Here is a 21,161-nt window from a genome sequence, read left to right as displayed (position 1 = left end):
CTGGCCCTCATGGGAGGCACACCTTTATACTGCCTGACTACCTGCCTGCAGGCAGAGGGGAAGCTGGCAGGAAACCTGTTTTCCACCTCAGCTCCCCTGCACTGAGGACACAACACAGGAGACCAGCAACACTTCTTACTTGTTGACTGTTTAGTGAAGAAGCTGGATATAATGTTCTGGCTCACCTGGAGCTCCAGATGGCTCACTGCCCCACTGGGAAGATAAGCAATGGCATGGCAGACACCAATCGGACAGAACTCTGTGCCACTCTGCCTTCAGAGAAAACAGGTCTGGCAGCTTTGCAGTTGGCAGTTCGGCTGCACCTGAGCCAGTCTACACCTGCAAGAGCCCCAGTGACCTGTTCCAACAAGTCCCAGGCCTGGGGTGCGCACCTGTGCCATTCACAGGAGGCTCACTGGAGAGGCCAACACACCATCTTCCATGTCAGCAGTGTCCACAGCAATTCAGAAGTGAGGTCGGCGCTTTCGACCTGTGTATTTTGTGTCTGCTCGTACCTCCCTGTGAAGAAAAGCAGAGAGCAACTCAGTGTGACACACAGGGAGGGGAAGGGAAGCTAGTTCACGGCAGGAGTTTGAATGGGTGACAGACAGCAAGCCAGCGTAGCACAGTCAACCTCAGCAGAGGCAGGACCCAGCTAAACTTACTTGCCCTGTCGTCGCCTGCGCTCTTTCTTCTCAAGAATCCAGTCCCGGCTTTTCTTCACAGACTTGCCCTTGGTGTTTCTGAACCGTGTCCTACAGAGACAGCAGACAGCAGCTGGGGAGGAACACTTTTGTGCCCTGGAAGATTTCCGCCCAGACCTAGGCATGCCTCATAAAAACAGCGGGTGCCTTTCCCCTCCCCAGGGATAAAAGGGGGCTCAGGAGCACTGTGGACAAGGCCCACACAGTCCAACTCCAGACACACAGGAGGAGGGAGGCTACCACCAACCACAGCTTTGAGCCAAGGGATACCTACCCTCCGCAGGCTGCAGCAGACCAGCACTCCCCTGTGCCACATCTGACATACCAGCAGCGTGCTTAAGCACAGCCACCTTCCCCTTGTCTGCTCTACTCTGAACAAAGCAGACAAAGCCTCTGGCTTCCCAACAAGTTGCCCGTTCTGCTATTGCCTTCCAAGATGAAGTACCCCCTGGACTAAGTGAGCAGAGCACAGCAGTGTAAGAGGCAGGAAAACATGGCAGCCACCAGCTGCTGGCAGCCATGACGATTTTCCTCTGTTTTTTATTCTCTGTCTCTCCCACTGGCTGCAGGGGGGGGCTCCTCCCTGCACCACTACTATAGGAGGAGACCTCGCCAGCAGGAGAAACCACACAGGGCACAGCTGTGCACAGTCAGACAAGCAAAGAACTTGACAGAGGATGGAAGGGAACACCAGGTTTCAAGCACAGCAGCCTGCCTCCCCGCCAAAAAAAAAATAAATAAATCAATGTTTGACATAACCAGAACTGTAAACAACCTCCCTTCCACCACCACTAACCCATGCTACAGTGCTGAGCTGAAGAGCTGAGTGCTGGACAGAAAGCGCACCTCAATCTGAATGCTCAGCTGAAGTTCCAGGGTGAGCATCAACAGCAGCTCCCTGATGCCATAGCAAAGCCCTCTAGTCAAACCAACCTGTTACACTCCTTGTGTCTGGGGCCCTTCAGTAAGATAAAGCAGTGCCCATCTGGGCTGCCAGTGGTCTTCCCAGTACCCCCAGTCCCTTCCCTCCCACCACTTCACACACAGCAGCACTGTGGTCCTCGATCAGCAAAACTGAGCACTTACATCCCCTGAAACTGGGGAGGACTTGAAACTTCACCCCACATACAATACCTCTCACTGGTGAACTTTGCCTGGTGTATCTCTTCTCCATCAGCACACTCAGTACCAAGGCCCTGAAAAGCAAAATTAGGAACTTTCACCTGGTGCAGACAGAGCTAGTGGTCACTGCCATCTAAATAAATTAAGGGAAACACAGTGCTCTATAAGGGGAGGGACTGGGACAGGAGTAAACTGATCTCCCAGAAACTGTGGCACAGAAACCAGACGAGAACAAAGAAACGTAAGAGTGAAGCCACATCTGCATATGCAGTTGTCTGGTGTGACTCCTGCTCACCCACAGCTCTTCCACATAACCCAGCAGCCAGGAAGGCATTTCTGCTGCTAGGCGGAGTTCCTCACCTTTGGTAACGTGCCAGAAGCCCCAACAAAGAGGCAGAGGAAGAACCTGAAGGGAAAAAAGTATGAGGAACATGAAGCTGAGATTCAGCATGTGATTCCCAGTCCCCAAGCAAGACTGGGATCTTCTATTATAGAGTCAGATCTAAACTGTCACCTCTGCCCAGGACTGAATCGTGGAAAAGAGAAAAACAGCTTGTAAAAATCACTGCTGAGGCTATGCCTCACCCCACACATTGCCCATTCACAGAAACATAGGACTCACTTCTTGGCTTTGGCGCTGTTGGGGTAATCTACCACCATTCCCCCAGTAAAGCCAGCTCTCATGGCTTGGGCCGTGATGAGCTCCAGCTAGAAAAATAAGCACATGCAAATGTCATTCACCCACAAGCAAAGCCCAAGAGACTTCTAGACTCAGTCACAGCTAACTGTGTATGCACAAGATGGGTCAACCCTGCTTCTATTAAACCCTACACCAAGCCCCTAGCTCTGCAGTTCCATCCAGGCAGCAGCCTGCTGTATTTTTTTTCTCCCTGCTCCTCCACCGTGCCTGCATTCAGTGGAGCAGCAGACTCTCCAGGAGAGATATACAAGGCTGGATTTTCCAGCCCTTGGGAATTACAGTACAGTGCTGACAAGTACAGCCCAGTCTTCAAACCCCGTCACATAGGCAAAAATCCAGCACAGCACATTTAGATCAAGTCCTGTCAATTTCTTTGATTTTAAGGCACAGCCCAAAACAAACTGTGAAGCAGCAGAAATTGTGTATGGCTTTCTTCTTATTGTTTTTTTCCTGGCTCTTGCAGAGCTTTATGGATGGCAGGAAGGACAGAGACACAGACCTGACGTGGGGCAATACCATGCATTCAAAGCCTCAAACAGCACACAGGTTTTCTGCCTTGCTCTGCCTGTTCCTCTTCCCCACCAAGTGATATCTTGTACCTGTTCTGAATTCTCAGGGTACAGCTGCAGGACGGCTCGGGATCCTTGGGCCTATGGGAAATAAAGTCAATCACAACCCTGTTAAGACAGGGTTCCCCTCTGGTCACCCAGTCCCTAGCCCCCAACTCCTAAAACCTCCTAGAGAACTCTCCCAGCAGAGCTGCTCAGACTGCAGAGTCAGCTTCTCCGCAGCACAGCAGGGCATGAAGCTAACAGCAGGGGTTACAGAAACACAGGGCACCATGCAAAAAGGAATGCAGACAGGAAATAGGTGCTCCTGCTAGTCTTATATTTCAGTAGCATTTACTTAAAAAGTCTTCCTAAAAGGCACCAGTGAGGACACAAAAATAGGCAGAGGCCTGAATGAGAGAGCCTGACACTTACCAAGGCGGTATAAAGAGTTGAGAAGAATTGATAAAGGCGTTTTGGAGGACTGTGCGACTTCTTATCAGCATTACAAAGCCACTGCACTGCGGAAATACTGAGAAAGAAAGCAAGACCCTCAAGACACCGAGCCATCAATTCTTTAGCAGAGCCCATAACCTCCCTTTGAACTCCCTTTCACTGTTAAACTTGTGTTAGGCATCAGGGAAACTAATTAGTTTTCCCCATGTAACTTTGCCTTCCACTTTGCAGTCAAGACACTACAGGAATCCCTCTTGAGACTCCCTAAGCTATGCCACAACCCAACATAGCACAGCAGTTATTCAGGCTTATTCAAGCACAACAAAAACACCAGACATCTCCCCCAGGCCAGGTGCTCAAATAATTCAATGCTTGGTTGGGGCCCTTGCATAGCCCACAAGCTGCCATACAGGTTTTGACAATGAGCAATCCCAAACTGATTCAGATCAGTAACAGACAGCCCCTGCTCCTGTCCAGTACCTTTATGAGGTATTCTCTAAGAAAAGTATTTCTTTCCCCTTCACCTCAAAATCAACCATCAAGCTCAGCTGTGAGGTCAATCCCTAGGTTAATGTCACAGGAATACTTTAGGTTTTCATCCTAGGTGCATGTCTCAACTCCCCTGACGTTATCTCCACCTTCACTTTATTTATTTCAATACTCTTCCCAGCTCACTACCACAAAACACAGACAAGCATCTCTTGGGAAACTGCTGCTTCTGACATCTAGAATCTCAGCAGCTTGTCCCAGAGAGCTGGAGTCAAGTTGGCATGGAGCAAACAGAGTGACAGATAAGGACAGTCACAGTCAACTGTCATGCAACATAAGCAGACCATGTATACAGTACAAAATATGTAGTTATGCAGAGTATCAAGAGAGCTTGGTTAGGTGCACAAACTCACCTGATACAGCCATCAAACATGCCAGGCCTGAAGGGAATGCCGTGACCCACATCTGCAAGAAGAAGGTCTCCTTCCACCTCTCTCTCCACAGCCACATCTGCACAGAACAGAGGACAGCTCATGGTACCAAGCTCACGCCTTCGGCAATCACCTCTGAGGTGAAGTGAGCACTAAAGGGGAGGAGGGGCCACTCACCCAACATTGCAGGGCTAATGTCCATGCCAATCCAGTAGTGCCCCTCTTCAGAGATAAAATCCCCGCTCAGCCCAGAGCCGCAGCTGAAGGGAGGAAAGGGTGGTAACAGATCACGGGCCTTGCCAGACAACGCTCTAGGACAGCCACCGCACAACAGCGACATCCCCCTCTGTTAGTCCGCAGCAGACACCAGCGCCATGCCGGGCTGAATCCCTGCAGGCCTGCGTGCTGCGCCCCGCCGCTGGGCCCCGCTCACCCCACGTCCAGGAGGAGGCACGGCCGGTCCTCGGGCAGCCCCAGCAGCTCCACGGCCCGCTCCGACATCTGCGCCTGAATCTCCCTCACCCGGGAGCTGCAAGGCAGGGCAAGGGAGGGCTCAGGAAGGGGCGCGCCGGGCCCGGGCCCCACAGCCGCTCCCTCAGCCCAGCCCAGCCCAGCCCGCCCCGCCGTACTTCTGCGTGTACTTCCGCGCCTCCACCTCATCGTAGAACTGCAACGAGAGAAGGAAGAGGGAGGCGTGAGGCCCGGCCCGGCCCCGGCCCCGGCCCCGGCCCCGGCCCGGCGCCGCCGCCTCACCAGCTCGGGCGGCCCACGGTGCTCGGGCCGCCGCCCGCCGCCCGCCATGCTGCCGCGCGCCGTCCCTGCCCCGACGTCACCGCCAGGCGCCGGCGCAGAGGGCGCCGCACCCAAGATGGCGGCGCGCGGGCGCTGAGGCGGCGCGGCCCGATGGAGCCGGCGGCGCTCGGTCGCCTGCGACGCCTCCTGCTCGCCGCGCCGGGCACCGGCCCGGCGCCGGGCCGCGCCGGGCACCGGGGATGCGGCGAGGCCTCGGGTCCGCGCCGCGACCTGTACGAGGTGCTGGGCGTCCCGCCCACGGCGACGCAGGCGCAGATCAAGACGGCGTACTACGAGCAGTCGTTCCGGTACCACCCCGACCGCAACGCGGGCAGCGCTGCCGCCGCCGAGCGCTTCGCCGCCGTCAGCGAGGCCTACCTGGTGCTGGGCAGCGCCGCGCTGCGCCGCAAGTACGACCGCGGCGTCCTCAGCCGCGAGGACGTGCGCGGCGCCCCCAAGCCCTCGGGCCGCCCGCCCGCCCCCAAGCCCCCGCCCGCCCGCGCCGCCGCCTCCGGCTCCCGCCGCGGGCCCGTCCCGCCGCCCTTCGACTTCGACGCCTTCTACCGCGCGCACTACGGGGAGCAGCTGGAGCGGGAGCGGGCGCTGCGGGCGCGGCGGGAGCAGCTGCGCCTCCGCCGGGAGGAGGCCGCGGCCCAAGGCCGCTTCCGACTCGTCTCTGACCTCTCGGTTGGGCTCCTCTTTTTCTTGGGCGTTGTCCTGCTCTACGGCCTCAAGTAAGGCATGGGCACCAGCCCAGCTCCACCGCTGCAACGGGACAATGGAGCTCACTGGTGGGCAGGGCCCCTGCACCCACGTCATGCCTGGGCTCAGCTCCTCGGGCTGTGCCATGGCCCTTCTGCCAGTGCGGTCTTCAGAGATAGTGTGCGACCAGCAGGCACTGTATGTGGGCTCAGCTCCTCAGACTGTGACCTGTCCCCTTTGCCGTGATCTTTAGAGACAGCGCGTGGCCACAGTACGTGGCTGTGATGTGTTACCTCTGCAGGTGTGACCTGCAGATACTGTATGACCACTGGATACCACATGTGGGCCCTTCTCCATAGGTTGCAGCGTGCCCCTTCTGCCAGTATGACCTGCAGATGTTGTGCCTGATGGGTTCGTGGACCTTGGTTTGTGGACTCTGACGTGTCTCCACCATCAGTGCTGCTCTTTGACCCTGGTGGGAACCACGTGTCTTCTCTTGAGCCGCAGTGGAGATTAAATGATTGACAATGGTGTTTGTGTGCTGTGTGTGTTCGTAGGGGATGCTCTTGCCGATGCTGACTAATGACTCCCTGTGGTTTTCCGTTAATCTGAAACTAGCCACCTCCATGCTTTCACACTTGTTACTATATATTTGGGGCATTTTGGGAGCATTGGTTTCCAGACTTCATCGTTGCCTTTGTCTCCATTCAGGATTTGCCTCACTCTGTGGCGAGTACAGAAATTTCAGCTTCAGCAGCCTTACAAGAATGAAACCTGGTCCTACAAGAATGAAACCATGTCCTAGTCAGCGTGTGACACCACCTAGAGATGCTGCCCAAAATACTTTGGTATTCAGAACAGTCTGTCCTGTCTAGGGCTTGCTAGGAACTTTGCACAAGACTATCTCGTATAGGCCTTTATGGCTGGAGCGGTACGCTTCTGGACACTGAGTGGTGTTATTTGTGTTTTACATGTGTCTAAGCATCATTTGCACAGAAGAGTATTTACCTATTTATGTACGGAGTGTTTTAGGAACATTTTAGGAAATGTTTAGGAAATTAATGTTTTAGGAAAGATTGTCTCTAAGAACTTCTGTGTTTCCTTTGGTGCAAGCTTCCCCTGTACTATTTGAAGAGAATGAAGCTTGCTATAACATGGTATTGCAATGCTTACCATGCCAGAGGTATTGTCTGCATTGCTTTGCACTATATTTGGTGGGCTTGGCTGCGCCTTCTGTGCAGAAGCTGAGCCCTCCCGTCTCACTGCAGTGACCCCGGGTTATGTTTTCTTCCAACATAAACTTGTGAAAGGAAAATGCCTAACATTTTACAGCTGTGGAGTTCCGTGATACTGAACTGAGCCTTACGCAGTAGCATGTCAGAGTGTAATGTATACCGGTGCAGGATATATGCTGCTATAGGAGACTTTTCTGCCTCTTCTGGAAATAATTTTACTAATTCCAACTGCAGGCGCTCAAAAGTGCTGCGTGTTTGGAGAAATTCAGCCTGGGAGCACATAGAGGGCTTTCCAGGATCCTCTTTGGTTGTTGTTCCCCCCCTATGTGGGATAATAGTCCTGAAACATCAACATGTCAAGGGCAGAGGGAGCTTGGTGTTCAAAATTGGTTATGAATTGAAAGCCTCTAGAGCTGTGGCTAGTGCCATCACTGATGCATTTTTGTGCTGTAAGGCAAGTTTCTTGAAAGACCAGAGGCTGTTTCCCAGTCAGAGTTTGGCCAGTCTCTTGCAGGCTGGAAGAGCTTGGCAACAGCCATGCGAAGCAGTGGGTACTGTACAGGAATACACCTCTAGTTCCTGGTATCATGGGTTGTAAGGTTTTCAAGGCAGCCCTGCCAAACACTTGTCTTCAAGACTGATCTTTGTCTCTGTGCGTAGTGCCGAGGCCCAGGGCTGTGGGCTGTTCCTGAGTCAAGCCCTGTATCCAGCCATGAACTGACTTGCAGGCAGGGAGTGGGTTGGTGCTGCACAGAACAGGAGGAACTGAGACTAGTTAGTGTGCTCCCTGCTTAACGCTGGGGATAGAGAAGCACTTCTATAAGCCATCTGACTCTCCTGCTCTGTGCCTGGTGCTTGTGTCTGAAATTGGAGGGTGAAGTATCCAGACACCAAAGCTGAGCTAATCTATGTACCGAACTGTGAGTGGCTTGGACAGTGTAAGAAAAGAGCAAAAACTCATGGGCTGAAATAAAGACAGTTTAATGGAGAAAAAACAAAAACAATAAGCAGTAATCAACAACAACAACAACAAATCACCAAATGATGCACAATTCAATTGCTCGCCATCTGCTGATGCCCAGCCATTCCCCAAGCAGTCCCCTAGCTTTATGGTTCAGCATGACGCTGTAAGTTATGAAATACCCTTTTGGCTGTCCTGGTTGTGACCCATCCCAGCTCCTTGTGCACCCCCAGCCTCCTCGCTGGCAGGGTAGTATGAGAAGCAGGCAAGTCCTTGGCTCGGTGTAAGTACTGCTCAGTAACAGCTAAAACATCGATGTGTTATCAACATTATTCTCAGACGTCCAGGATACAGTGCTATACCAGCTACTAAGAAGAAAATTAACTCTATCCTAGCTGAAACCAGGACACTGGTCTCCAGATCACCACCTCCATGCTGGTTGGGCCTGAGTGCTCTGCTGCTCCAGGAGGGATTTTGGATCAGGCACATACTGGCTGGAGGTAGTCCAGATTCACAGACCTACTGCGACCTCCCAGCACATGAAGTTTCTACACCTTCATTGTCTTGTGTTAATACTGTCATCATGTTTAATATTTCTCCTCTTTCCCAAGTTGTTTCCCTAATGGAAAGCTGCCAGGGGCAATTGGTTTTCCATTAGCCAAGTGAGCACAGTCCTTGTGGAGTACCTGTGCCACGAGTGTCAGAGGAAATCCATCAGTATCTAACTGTAACAGCAGTGGTGTAATGGCAAGGGATTGTGTGAGTTGCCAACATCAGAAGCTCAAGGTGGAAAAGGGGAGGAAACAGGACAAAAGCAGAGTTTAGCTGTTGCTACACTAAGTTGAATGAAAGCTCCAGGTAAACTGAGATAAGTCTGGATTAAGCCTGCCACCACCTGAGACCTTGCAAGGTCAGGGCATTGCCCAGAGAGGAGCAGGCTGTGTGAGCAGGGTCCCGAACAGCACCAAGGGGACAGCCCCAATGCTCACCTGCCCTGGAGTTGCTGGGCAGAGCTCTGTACCCTAGCCCTGCTGCTGCTGGGCCCCAGTGAAAGGTCCTGGGGAAGGGCTGCATGGTTGGCAGCACCTCCAGATGTAGGGACGGGTGAGGCAGCTTCCCTTCCCATCAGCAGCATCCCCTGCGGCAACTCCTCTGTTAATGGAGTTCCCTATTAACAGCCCTGCTGCCAGCTCGGCACCTGCTGTGCAGGGAGGCCCAGCTGGGGCAGTTTGTTGTGGCTATGCCACTTGCTGGCCAGCCCAATCCTGCTTTTTATCCTCCAGTGGAGCAGGGTTGTGGCTCAAAAGGTCTCTGGGAGGCTGACAGGGGTAGCCCTTCTCTGCCTGGTCTCCTGTCCCTCCCAGGCTGGGGCTGCTGCTCACCCACCTGGCTGGGGGGAGCAGAGAGGCCACACAGCCAGCAGGGCGTGCACTCCAGACAACCCTTCCCCAGTTTGGCACAGGAATGAATGTGGGGGCACATTCCACACACAGTAGCAGCTCTTCCTCTTCCCTGGAGCAAGTGGAGGCAAATCCCCTCTTCGCCTCCCCTCTGCCCCCCCCAAAAGGCCTCGTGGTGGGTGGTGGCCCCGTGGGGCATGGGTGCTGGTGAAAGTGTCACTGCACAGTAAGGAGAGGCACAGGAGCATCGTCCTCCCCAGCAGGGCCCTTGCTGCTTCTGTCAGTTCCTACCTGTTACCGATGCTCCCATCCTGTGGCTCTGTGCAGGACTTTGTCCTCCCAGGTCTGCTTGCGTAAGGGACTGGAGCTGCCAGAATGGCAAGGCGCTGCCTGTGTACTCTGGAAGCCAAGAGGCAGGCAGCCGATGGTGCTGTGCTCCCCAGAGGCGTGCATTGCACTAACCCTGTGTGTGCTTCCCATCAGGACCACTGCCCTGGCCCCAAGCTGGATAGACCCAGCTCCAGGTCTGGGGCTTGGAAGAATCTCCTCAGCGCAGGGAGTCATCTTGTGCCAGTCTGCCAGGGGGCCACTGGATGAAGAAAGGTAATGGACTACTGGGGTGCCAGGGCCTAGCCATGTCATCCCACTGAGTGGGGCCAGCACCCGGGGGTGCTGAAGGGCTCCTAGAGACAGAAAGACACCCAGGGCTGCTGCAACCCAGCAAAGGCTCCTGACTCACTGTGGTTTTGAACTGTTACCTTCAGTAAGATAGAGACATTCTGCCTCCCTGGACTTGGGAGAGGTAGCTGTGCACCTTGAGGATTCACACTCATAGGACCAGATTAGGCAGTCACTGTAAGGTGACTCAGTAGCTGCTTGGGCTAGGGCAGGTTGTTCTGGGGCTGCTGATAAACCCATGCAGCACTGTCTGGGAATGCCCAGTCTGGGGAGCCATGCAAGGCAGGGACTGGGTAGAAAGGCTGACCATTTGTGCCTGGCTGTTTTTTGGATGGCTTGGCTCCTCATTAATGGTCACATGTGCTCTAGTGCCCATCCCAGTGCTGATTGTGGTCCCATCTTGCAGGGAACTGACACAGCTTATAAGCGTTACTGACATTCGGCCCACACAGGTGCCTGGATCTGGGTTCTGGCATGCTCTATCCTCGTACTGTTTCCTTGGGGTGTTTTCCTCTTGAAAGTGCCTTTCCTGAAGAGCTGTGATGGCCTTCCTCTCCCAAGTGAGCATCCAGATCCCTAAGGAGAAGGCTTGTGCTTGCCCAGCAGCACCCCTCTTGTGTGCACATTCACAGCTCTCATAGCTCAACATGCACGTCACTTGGGCCCATGTCCCCATGCTTTTCCCACAGCTCCCAGTCATCTCAGGCAGCCTCCCATGCAGCCCCTGAAGGAGCCCGGATGGCTGTCTGGGGGGCTCCAGGACACTCTGCATCCCAGCCCCTGCCAGACACAGCCTTGAGGTGGTCCCACGTGGAGCTTGCTCCAGGAGAGGACTTGGCCAGTGGCCACAGTGAGGAGGATGAAGCAAAGACCAAAATTACCCTCTAAAAGATGCTGGTTTGGGCCAACAGGGTCCTCCAGGACAGGTTGTGCACATCCTCCCTGCCTGTGCCATGGGCAGTACTGCAAGAGAGCACCGGGCACTCAGCTCCATGCCCAAGGCACCCGCTGGGCCCTTTCCCTTCTCTGGGAGCTGGGTATGGGAACATTGCGCTTCAGTGGCTTCAGGTCCTGCCATGGCTGCACGAGGTGCAAATAATGGTCTGTGGGGTGAAAGCAACAGTGCAAACCCTATAGTGAGGGATAATGAGGCCGTAGCCAGGACCCTTGACCAATGTGTCCTGCACAGGGACTCTGGCCAGAGCCTGGGCACTGGCCTCGAGGAATAGCAACCTCTTGAGATCTGTAGCATGAACCCTCCTTACAGTAAAGCTGAGGGTTAAACTGGCCTCCTATGTGCTCCTACTCAGTCCCCTTATTTCCCTGGTCACATTAGTGTTGTGGGGCAAGCCAGAGCCTGACCAGCAGTCAGCCATGTCCTGGCACCATTTGTTGAAGGGATGAGCATAAACTGAGCATGGTGGGACCCTGGAAAGGAGGTGCTCTGCAAAACAACAAATATTCCAGCCACCACAGTCTTCTGGCCTGCCAATAAAGTGACAGCATTCATTTCGGTGGATGGTTCCTGATTTATCTTAGTCTTAAACCTGTTTGAACTGGTTAAATTGGATGACTGGCCTCAGTGCCACAGGTGAGGGTTGGGGTTTGGAGCATGGGGTGGGGTACCCTGGGTGAGGGTAGCAGTACTGCCCACCTCCTCCCTGGGTGCAGGAGCACTCATGGGACTCTGCAAGCTGCATGGTGAAGGGGGTGATCAAGCACTGCCAGCCTACAGTCCATATTTTGGAGTGCTTTGAAGCCAGAGCCCTGTGCTTCTTTGGATGATTTCTAAGCTGTCTGCACAACAGGGCTTCCTAGCTGGAGGGTAGATAGACAGCTGGGGAAAACAAACAAAAAACCCTGCAACCAGACAGCGACTGAAAGCATAAGAAGAGCCTGAAAACAAATCAAAGGCTAGAAACAGCATCAACACACCAGCACAAGAGACATCCCAGTACAGGGAGCAAGTAGACTGCCTGAGGGCTATCCTGCTTCCTCCCAGCTTTGTCTCACCATCCATTGCATGAGTTTAAGGAAAGACTCCCAGATGAGTCTCTGGGGAGCCAGGACTAGCGCAAGAGGGTGGATAGGGAGTGTGTACTAAAAATACTGCAGGGCTGGGGGGAGACCTGCACTTCCTGCACCCTCCCTGGGGCAGCCCTCACCATCCCCACAATGCCGATGGACTGGGCCAAGCACAAGGGCAATGCCTGTGCAAACCTGGCAAGTGTCACCCCCACAGCCACCTCCTCCCCACCCCTCCTGTACATCTGTTCACAGACAGGCCAACAGGGGAACACAGAGCATGGAAAAAAGTCTTTATTTAGAAAGCATGTGGCGCCCAGAGCTCCTGAGCCCTCTTCCCTGCCTCCTCCAACCCACCTGGGCTCTACTGACCCCCCACCCCCATCTCCCATCACTGTTCCTCTTGCTGTGGACATAGACATATCTTTCCCCCCAACAGCTCACCAAGTGCAGCATCTACTGCCTGGCCACACTTGCTACCCCACTGCATCCTCAGCCAAGCAGCTCCTTCTCCACAAGTACCCACCCCCTGTACCTGCCCAACAGCCACCACAGCCTCAGGGCCTTGTGGACACCCCTGCGTGCTCCCTGGCCAAGACCATGCAGCCCACAGGGCACAGCCCTGCCCCTGTTCTGTTACCGGTGTGGTGGCTCCTGCTTCTGGTGGCGTGGCAGCTGCTGCACGCAGAAAGGACGGGGGCTGAGCAGGGGTATGTGTCGGACAAGGCGCAGGGGCAAGCCCATAGGGGTGTCAGGGCAGGGGGCTGCTGGCTGCTTTCCCAGGGCTGGGAGATGGCGTTTCAGAGGTACAGCTGGCATGGCAAAGGGCACAACAGTCTCTGAGGGGATAAGACAGGCAGGCACGAAGTGATAGCAGAGATGGAGGTCTTTGGGGGTTGCTCCGCTCCACAGCGGGGCAAGGCGGACTGGCGCTGGGCTGACTTGGGCACCTGGGCGCCCCATGGGGCCTGCAGGGTCCCTGTCTGCCCTGCCTTTCTGCAGCAGCTCCTGCAGTTTCTCCAGCTGTACCCGGCAGATGTGAGAGCGTGTGCGGCTCTGGCAAAAGGATTCCAGAAAGGCATCAAGGGGCAGGTCTTGGGCCAGGAACTGCTCCATCTGTGCCTGCAGGACAGGCAGTGGGCAGTGTCAAGCAATGAGAGCTGCAGGACCATGGAGGGAGCCCAGGTGGCTGAGCCCCTGGACTGTTCTCCAGGGCCCTGCACACAGGAGGGCACAGGCCCCAGGCGAGGAAGGGGCAGTAGCACAGGGGCCTCATCTGACTCACCTCTGACTCTGCCTCGGAGGCATCCAGCTTGGCTTGGAGCTGGCCAAGGGCACTCTGTGGGCTCCACTTCTCCAGGTATGTCTCTGTGCCGGGAAAGGATGGAGCTGCCAACAAACCTCCCCCCACATGTCCCCACTGCTGGGATTGTGGTCTTTCCCACTCCCAAGCATGAGGGGAGCTCTCCCCCCCTCAACAAAAAGCCCCCAAACACATCCCTGGAGCAATCTGCACAGCAGAGCTTGCATCCCACCATGGCAGCTGAGCGCCAGTTAACACCTTACACCACTCCTGATCGCAACCAGGCCATATCCCCATGCATGTCTGAGGGTGCTGAGCCCACCCTGGCCTTCCTGTTAATGCAGCATTCTCTGGACATGCCAGCCAGCCCTGCACAGCTCTGCCTTACCCCCCACTCACCCAGGCGCTGCTGCTTGTCCCAGCACGCTTCTTGTATCTCCTGTAGCTCCTGGTACTTGATGGCTAAGGAAGCCTTCCCGTCCTCCAGCTGTGGGCGCAGGGACAGGTTCTCCCTGGCCAGGGTACTGTTTGATGCCAAACACATCTCCCGCTCCAGCTGCAGACTCTGAAACTACGGGGATGCAGGGTTCACACCGGGAGGCACAGCTGGAGCCACTCTGAGCCATGGAACCTCCCCCCATCCCCACCGTCTGCTCTGTCTCAAAAGGGGCACGTCCTAGGGAAAACTCATCCACAGCACAGGGCAGGTTACCTTGAAGGTTAGCAGAGCTCACTGAAAGGCCTCATTAGCTAATGAGGATGTCAGGAGAGAGGCACCCTCTCCTGCTGCACACACATCTTCCACCCATGGAAAGCAGAGAGCAGGCCAAGTGGAAGTATGGTGAAAACAGGCTTACATTAACTTAAAAATAACGTCTCCATTCCCGCCAAGCAGCACAGGACCCATGGGAGCCGAAGGGCACCCCTGGATTATTCCAGCCACCTTGGTGTGAGCTGGGGGAAGGCACCCAGGCGTGGGGGGTCGCAGCTGGGGGGCTCCAGGCGGGGAGCAGCTGCCCCAGGGCTGCGGCACATCCCTCGGCCGTTTCCTCCCTTGCTGCCGTTCCCCTGCAATCGCAGCTTTGCCTCAACAGGGAGAGCAGCGGAGGCAGAGGCTCTGACCGCGCTCAGGTTTTCGATGGGTGCGATGGCTGCTGCCCCCCCAACTCCCGGCGGCAGCAGCAGCAGCAGCACCAGAGCAGCCGCAGGTACACGCACAAAGCTTCCCCCGCGGCCGCCGTGACCGAGGCGGCGCGGCTGGGACGCCAGGCCGGCCAGTGCCCGGCCAAAGAGGGACGGGGTCCGGACCGCCCAGCCCCGCTCCTCGCACGGAGCTGCCGGAGGCCCCGAGCCCCGCCGAGCCCCTACCTTCCTGCTGAGGCGGGCGGCGCGCTGCAGCCGGGGCTCGTCCTGCAGCAACGCCCGCAGCTGCACCGTGCTCAGCGCCGCGAAGCAGCGCGGGGCCTCGGGGGGCGCCAGGGGCCGGGCCATGGGCCGGGCACGGTCGGGACCCCGCCGCCCGCCGCCGCCCGCGGCACCGGGAGCCGCGCGCCCGGAGCCCCGCCCCGCCCCGCCCGCCTTAACGGGGCCGCCGGGAGCGAGGCGCTTCCGCCGCGCGCTGTCCTGGGGTGCGGGCATGCTGCGCCCGCTGTGTGCTTCCTGCGCCGCACTGCGCCTCGCTGCGTGTATGCTGTAGGACCTGCTCTGTGCACCCTGCCCCCCGCTGTGTGCTTCCTGTACCCGCTACGCGCGTCCTGTACTGCACCCTCTGTGTGCATCCTGTGTTGCATTGCACCTCGCTGTGTGCATGCTGCACCTGCTGTCGGCATCCTGCACTGCGCCTGCTCTATGCATCCTTGTATTGGGTTTATGTGGCAAGGATTTTGTTGCGAGGGGGGGAGGGGAGGAGGGGAGATGGGGTGGAAAGGGGATGGCGGCAGGGATGGCCTCTGTGAGGAGTCCAGAAGCTGCTCCATGTTAGATAAGGGCCATTTTCAGCCATCTCCAAAAGGGACCCACCACTGGCTAGAGCCATGCCAATAAGCAAGGTTGTCTGTACCTCTTAGAGCAGATTTAAGAAAGGGAAAAAAAATGCTACACAGCAGCAGCTGGGAGAGAGAGGAGTGAAAAACACCCTGCAGCCACCAAGGTGAGTGCAGCGGGAGGGCAGGAGGTGCTCCAGGCACGCAGCACAAGTTCCCCTGCGGCCTGTGGAGAGGCCCCTGGTAGAGCAGGCTGTCCCCCTGCAGCCCATGGGTCCCACATGGAGCAGATCTCCACGCTGCAGCCCGTGGAGGAGCCCCCGGTGGAGCAGGTGGATGTGGCCTGGAGGAGGCTGCGGCCCATGGAGAGCCCCCGCAGGAGCAGGCCCCGGGCCGGAGCTGCAGCCCGTGGAGAGGAGCCCACGCAGGAGCAGGGGTCTGGGGGGAGCTGCCGCCCATGGGGGACCCGTGCTGGAGCAGTTTGCTCCTGGGGGATGGACCCCATGGTACGGAGCCGTGTGGGAGCAGTTCTTGAAGAGCTGCTGCCTGTGGGCAGCCCTCGCAGGCTCAGTTCGGGAAGGACTGCATCCCGTGGGAGGGACCCCGCGAGGAGCAGGGGCAGAGAGTGACTGCAAAGGAGAGGCAGAGACAAAGAGGCATGGTATACTGATTCTGTCAGGGATGGAGTTAACCGTCCCTGCAGCAGCCCTTATAGTGTTGTGCTCTGCACTTGTAGTGAGAACAGCACTGATATCACACCAATGTTTTGTCTGTTGCTGACCAGTGCTGGCACAACATCAAGACTTCTCCAAACCTTCCAAAGCCAGTAGGCCAGGGGTGGGCAAGAAGTGGGGAGGGGAGATCACCAGGTCAGCTGACCTAAACTGACCAAAGGGATATTCCATACTGTATGGTGTCACACTCAACAATAAAACGTGTGAAAGGAGAAGGAGAAAGGGGGCTCTTGTTGTGAAGACGTCTGTCCTTTCAAACAACCACTATGCCTATTGAGGCCCTGCTTCCCAGGACGTGGCCAAACATCACTCATTAATGGGAAGTAGAGAGGTGTGGTTTTTTTTGTTTGTTTGTTTATTTTCTGTGCTTCCACATATGGCTTTTGTTTTCTTTCTTTGTTTTTTCTTTTTTTTTTCCTTTTTTGTTCCCTTTTTGTTTTCCCCTTATTGGTCTCAGTGTGAACAAGAACCACCTGGTCACAGAGCCTAGCTGCAGTGTCTCCACTCCGCTCTACGCTCCATACTGTTCCTTAGAATCAGCACACCAGCTTCCACATATGGCCTTTGGGTTTTTTTTTCGTTTTTTTTTTCCTCTTTTTTTTTTCCCCTTTTTGTTTTCCCCTTAGTTAAATTATCCTTGTCTCAACCCGTGAGCATTGTTTTTCTTTCCATCATGCTTTCTTCTCCTTTTCTTCTGAGAGAGCGGTTGTGGTGGAGCTCAGCTGTCCAGCAAGGTAAAACCAATACACATGGACTGACCACAACCCCCATTCCCCATTCCCCTGCCCACTTGGGGGGAGGATGTAGAAAAGTGTGGTTGGGGGGGGAAGGTGTTTTAAGTTTGGTTTTAGATTCTCACTGCTCTAGTCTGTTAGTAATAAGCAATCAGTTACATTAATCTCCCTGTGCTGAGTCTATTTTGCCTGTGACGGTAGTTGTTGAGTGCTCTCCCTGTCCTTATCTAAACCCATTTACCTTTTTTCATCATATTTTCTCCCTCCATTCTTTTGAGGAGAAGGAGTGAGAGAGCAGTGTGGTGGAACTTGGCTGCCCATCAATGTGAAACCACCATACACCTGAGGCCAAGCAGTGGGCATTAAATGCTGTCTCCCACCAGATAGTTTCTCTGGAAATATTAGCCTTGACCAGGCTGACCCCAGGACAGAGCAATTCCTGCTCCAGTAGCAGCGCATGGCTCTCACTTCAGCTATGTTTTTTACTAACGTAGAACTTCTCTGGAATGCAATCCCCACCTCCTGTGAGTTCCTGGTGTGCTACTTTTCCCGCAGCTTCTGCACTGCAACATCTTTTACGTAAAGAGTAAGAGTAGGGCTATACAAGGAGAGTTTCCCAGCCTCCAGCATAGAAATGTCTGGAAACAGGTCTGATAAGGATTTGAGCAGTCAAGTTTCTGCCCCTGAATTTTTCTGAGCAGCAGAGATGAAGCATCAAGGACTGACTGCAGCCCGCATTCCCAGTTCCCCTGCCCCACTTGGAGGGAGGACACAGAAGAAGATGGATGGGGGGAAGGTGTTTTTAGTTTGAGTTTTTTTCTGCTTTAGCTTGTTAGTAGTAGGTAATCAATTACATTAATCTCCCTGTGTTGAGTCTGTTTTGCCTGTGACAACAATTGTTAAGTGATCTTCCTGTCCTTAACTCTTAAGCCCTTTTCATCGTATCTTCTCCCCCTTTCCCTTTGAGGGGGTGGGGTGCGTGTGTCTGTGTGTGTGTGTGTGTCTGTGTGTGTGAGAGAGAGATAGAGTGGCTGTTGGAGCTCAGCTGCCTCACTGAGTAACCACCACAATCCCACACCCTCTGTGTGCTTCCTGCACCCCTCTGTGTGCATCCTACACTGCACCCTGCCGCATGCTTCCTGCACCTGCTGTGTGCATCCTGCACTGCACCCTGCTGTGTGTGTCCTTCACTCCACTGTATGCTTCCTGCACCGCACCCCGTGTGCTTCCTGCACCCCACTGTGTGCTTCCTGCATATGCATGCACGTATGTATCCTGCACTACAGCACACTGTGCGGAACTTGCACTGCAATGCATAGCATCCTGCATCACACTGTGTGCATCCTGCTTGTCACTGCATTGGTCTTGCCCTGCACTGCATTTATACATCTTGTGCACATTCTGACACTGCTGCACCTGTCAGCTCAAGAGAGATTTACCCTGCCAGAGCAGAGCACCAAGGCACCCTGGCACTGGAGCTACTCTTGAACGCTTTTCTGCCTGCTGCTCTCCCCAGCATCCTCAGGCTCCAAGTTCTGGGAAGTATTTCTATGCATTGAGCCCTGACAGGGTTCTGGCTGCCCGCCTACCAGTGGCTCCTTGTCCCAGTCTGGCACAGAGCCTTGGTGCTGGTGGTCCAACCAGCCCTGCTTGGCGCCATTTGGGCTGCTAATGCACTGCCGCATTGACAGGGAACATCTCCGGGCCTGCAAGTCACACCAGCATCTCATGAGGTAACAGGCACCAAGTGCTGTTCCTGCAAGATCCTCCTGCCTGTGCACCCATGGGCGCAAAGCCCCCAGGGCACTGATTCCTTGAAGCAGACTGTCCAGGAAGAGGTCAGGGCAGTCTGGGAAGCCCTGTGCAAAAAGCTGTGTGTGTTGTAATGAAGATGCTGCTTTACAGATGTCTCTCCCCAGTTATGGCTAGGGAGGAGCTCCAGAATTTCCAACTGTCCTTTTAGCTGCTTTGTGCACAAAGAACACTCTATGGCAAGGGGAGGTGAGAAACCCAGCCTTGCTGATACTGAGAGAAAAAAGCCTACAAAGGGCTGTGGTTTCCTGTGTTTCATTCTCCTCCAACACATGCACCTCTGCAGAAGGTGCTCCTAGCCCCTCCACCTGCTTGTGCACTAGCTCAGTTCACAGCATCATTTCTGAGAGCTCCTGCAAAACTGGCAGCCAAGTTGCAAACATCCGTGGTGGGGAAACACTACCCTCCTATGGGAGGTGGCAGAAAAGGGGAGCTGTGCAGGTGGTGGCAGAGAGCCCAGCTATACAAAGATGGTACATGAAGGGTGCTCTCCCGTGCACCTCTGGTGGCTGGCCAGGTCCCCCCTCTGGAGCCGTCAGCTCTGTGCTGCTGGCATACACTGGGCCCTTCGCAGGTTCTGTGCTTTTTGTTGGACTGGGTGCAATACAGGGTGTAGTGCATGGGTTGCAATGTGTGGGGTAGCTTTTGGGGTAGTGTGTGGGGTGTAATATGTGCAGTGTAACATATGGGGCACAGTGTAGGGCAGCACATGGGTTGCAACATTGGGTGCTGTGTTTCGGGTACTGTGTGGGCTTGGTATATGTGATGTAGTGAGTGGGACTATAGGGGGTCCTACTCCTTGTCCATGTGTCCTCACCATCTGCACATCCCTGTACCAGCCCATGGCTCTGATCCCCTGTCCCCATCAGCCCCCCATGTCTCCATATGATGCTCCATGAGGAGCAGGGTCCAGGGGTTATGGTTAGGATCAGGATCAGGGTTTACGATTAGGGTCAGAATCAGGGTTTGGAGTTAGGGTTATGGTTTGTGGTGTAATTGCCTAAAGTAATAAGGAGAATAAAAAATAATATTCACATTTTACAGAAAATGTACAGCATTGAAGAGGCTTTCAGGGTAGGGCGTAGCTGCATTACCTGAGCGTTCCCTAGGCTTCCAACCTTAGATGCTATCACACTGGGGGAAACTGGTGTGCTGATTCTAAGGAACAGTATGGAGCGTAGAGCGGAGTGGAGACACTGCAGCTAGGCTCTGTGACCAGGTGGTTCTTGTTCACACTGAGACCAATAAGAGCAAGTGAAGAGAGAGCCAGCACTGCTGGTGCTGTGCTGCCTCAAAACAAAGCCAGAACCCTTTGTGAAGATGAAAGCGCTTCTTGAACAGTCTGTCCTGGCAACGCCATGGTGTCATGGGATGGAGGAGCTTCAGGGACCTTGTCCTGCAGCCTCACAGCATCAGCTCAGTCTGCACCTTTCCTGACAAAGGTTCATCTAAATTGATCTTTGGAATTTTGATATGATGAGCTACACTCTGCTCATTCCTGTAATAGGCTCTTCCCTCATTATAATCTGTCCTAATTCAACTAACTCCTAACATCTAACCTACCTTTCTTTTGCTTCCATTATGTTCAGTGCTTCTTGGTCACATCAGAAAGATGTACTTACATCTTTGAAATCATTTTTCTATAGGATCAAAGCATGACTGTGCAGACAGGCAGGTGCCATGACCAACTCATGACAGACACAGACTCCCAGCAGGATGAGGTCCTCATCACAGGGACATCACCACAGAATTTGACACTGGACTGTGAACATGGTGATGATATGTAAAGAGTTCTTTCATGTGCTACATCCCTTCTGAACCCTCCTGCACAGAGTTACAGGTCCTATATCTCAGTGTAACTAGTTTTAAATTCTCTTACATCCATTTCTGTGAGAAACACTCCAGACTTTTTCTCTCAATAAACCCCATTGCTCCAGTCCTAGCACCTGACATGGGATTTCTTTGGTCTCAGCGGGAGCACATCAGAGATGTAGAACAGACATTCATTAATGGAGAATAAGTTCAAGGAAGCAAATTTATTTGGCTGCTTTACCAGACACCACAGAGAGACACAGAGTGTATGGAATTTGTGGCACATAGCTTTTTTGCTTGTTGTGAATTCTGGAGGCAACTAATGATCACTGATGAAAAGTCATTCCAGGGTTCAGTGTCTTCCTCCAACAGGGAAGGTATATGCGGAATCCACAAATTTCACCTTTTTTTTTTTCCTTGATTATGAACATAATAAAAAGTAATCATTGGCAAGCACAAGGAAAGAGCTGAAGAAAGGGGAAGCCTGCACTCAGAGACAGAAAAAAGAAAGTGACATTTCAATAAAACCCTGATACTCTTA

General features: G+C 54.4%; 3 protein-coding genes across 3 annotated transcripts; 1 reads left to right on the top strand and 2 right to left on the bottom strand.

Annotated features, from left to right (window-relative positions):
- Window positions 1–132: 132 nt before the first annotated feature.
- On the bottom strand, window positions 133–5,370 carry BUD23 (BUD23 rRNA methyltransferase and ribosome maturation factor). The gene is made up of 12 exons (XM_035559110.1): window positions 5,204–5,370; window positions 5,080–5,117; window positions 4,884–4,979; window positions 4,628–4,710; window positions 4,433–4,529; window positions 3,510–3,606; window positions 3,126–3,176; window positions 2,449–2,534; window positions 2,187–2,232; window positions 1,839–1,900; window positions 666–755; window positions 133–519 (listed from the first exon to the last, which is right to left on the bottom strand). The coding sequence occupies exons 1-12, from the start codon at window positions 5,249–5,251 to the stop codon at window positions 465–467; spliced, it is 849 nt and encodes a 282-aa protein (XP_035415003.1). The 5' UTR covers window positions 5,252–5,370; the 3' UTR covers window positions 133–464.
- Window positions 5,354–7,123, top strand: DNAJC30 (DnaJ heat shock protein family (Hsp40) member C30). The gene is made up of 2 exons (XM_035559046.1): window positions 5,354–5,976; window positions 6,304–7,123. Exons 1-2 carry the CDS (start codon window positions 5,354–5,356, stop codon window positions 6,350–6,352), a joined length of 672 nt encoding a protein of 223 aa, XP_035414939.1. The 3' UTR covers window positions 6,353–7,123.
- A 5,396-nt stretch (window positions 7,124–12,519) lies between these two features.
- Window positions 12,520–15,065, bottom strand: VPS37D (VPS37D subunit of ESCRT-I). The gene is made up of 4 exons (XM_035559109.2): window positions 14,915–15,065; window positions 13,946–14,117; window positions 13,529–13,611; window positions 12,520–13,365 (listed from the first exon to the last, which is right to left on the bottom strand). The coding sequence occupies exons 1-4, from the start codon at window positions 15,035–15,037 to the stop codon at window positions 12,880–12,882; spliced, it is 864 nt and encodes a 287-aa protein (XP_035415002.1). The 5' UTR covers window positions 15,038–15,065; the 3' UTR covers window positions 12,520–12,879.
- Between the last annotated feature and the right edge of the window lie 6,096 nt (window positions 15,066–21,161).

This window comes from Cygnus atratus, chromosome 20 (assembly GCF_013377495.2).
Source record: "Cygnus atratus isolate AKBS03 ecotype Queensland, Australia chromosome 20, CAtr_DNAZoo_HiC_assembly, whole genome shotgun sequence".
Classification (NCBI taxonomy): Eukaryota; Metazoa; Chordata; class Aves; order Anseriformes; family Anatidae; genus Cygnus; species Cygnus atratus.
This window is presented reverse-complemented; position numbering and strand designations above follow the sequence as displayed.

Excerpts from the sequence above, each read along its gene's own strand:
- BUD23 (XM_035559110.1), bottom strand. The coding sequence starts at position 5,251 with ATGGCGGGCGGCGGGCGGCGGCCCGAGCACCGTGGGCCGCCCGAGCTG. Across the intron at positions 4,980-5,079 it reads GCGCGGAAGTACACGCAGAA|CTCCCGGGTGAGGGAGATTC; the intron begins GTACGGCGGGGC and ends CCTGCCTTGCAG. Across the intron at positions 3,607-4,432 it reads ATGTTTGATGGCTGTATCAG|TATTTCCGCAGTGCAGTGGC; the intron begins GTGAGTTTGTGC and ends TTTCTTTCTCAG.
- VPS37D (XM_035559109.2), bottom strand. The coding sequence starts at position 15,037 with ATGGCCCGGCCCCTGGCGCCCCCCGAGGCCCCGCGCTGCTTCGCGGCG. Across the intron at positions 14,118-14,914 it reads CCGCCCGCCTCAGCAGGAAG|TTTCAGAGTCTGCAGCTGGA; the intron begins GTAGGGGCTCGG and ends GCATCCCCGTAG. Across the intron at positions 13,366-13,528 it reads CCTCCGAGGCAGAGTCAGAG|GCACAGATGGAGCAGTTCCT; the intron begins GTGAGTCAGATG and ends CCTGTCCTGCAG.
- DNAJC30 (XM_035559046.1), top strand. The coding sequence starts at position 5,354 with ATGGAGCCGGCGGCGCTCGGTCGCCTGCGACGCCTCCTGCTCGCCGCG. Across the intron at positions 5,977-6,303 it reads GTCCTGCTCTACGGCCTCAA|GTTGCAGCGTGCCCCTTCTG; the intron begins GTAAGGCATGGG and ends CCTTCTCCATAG.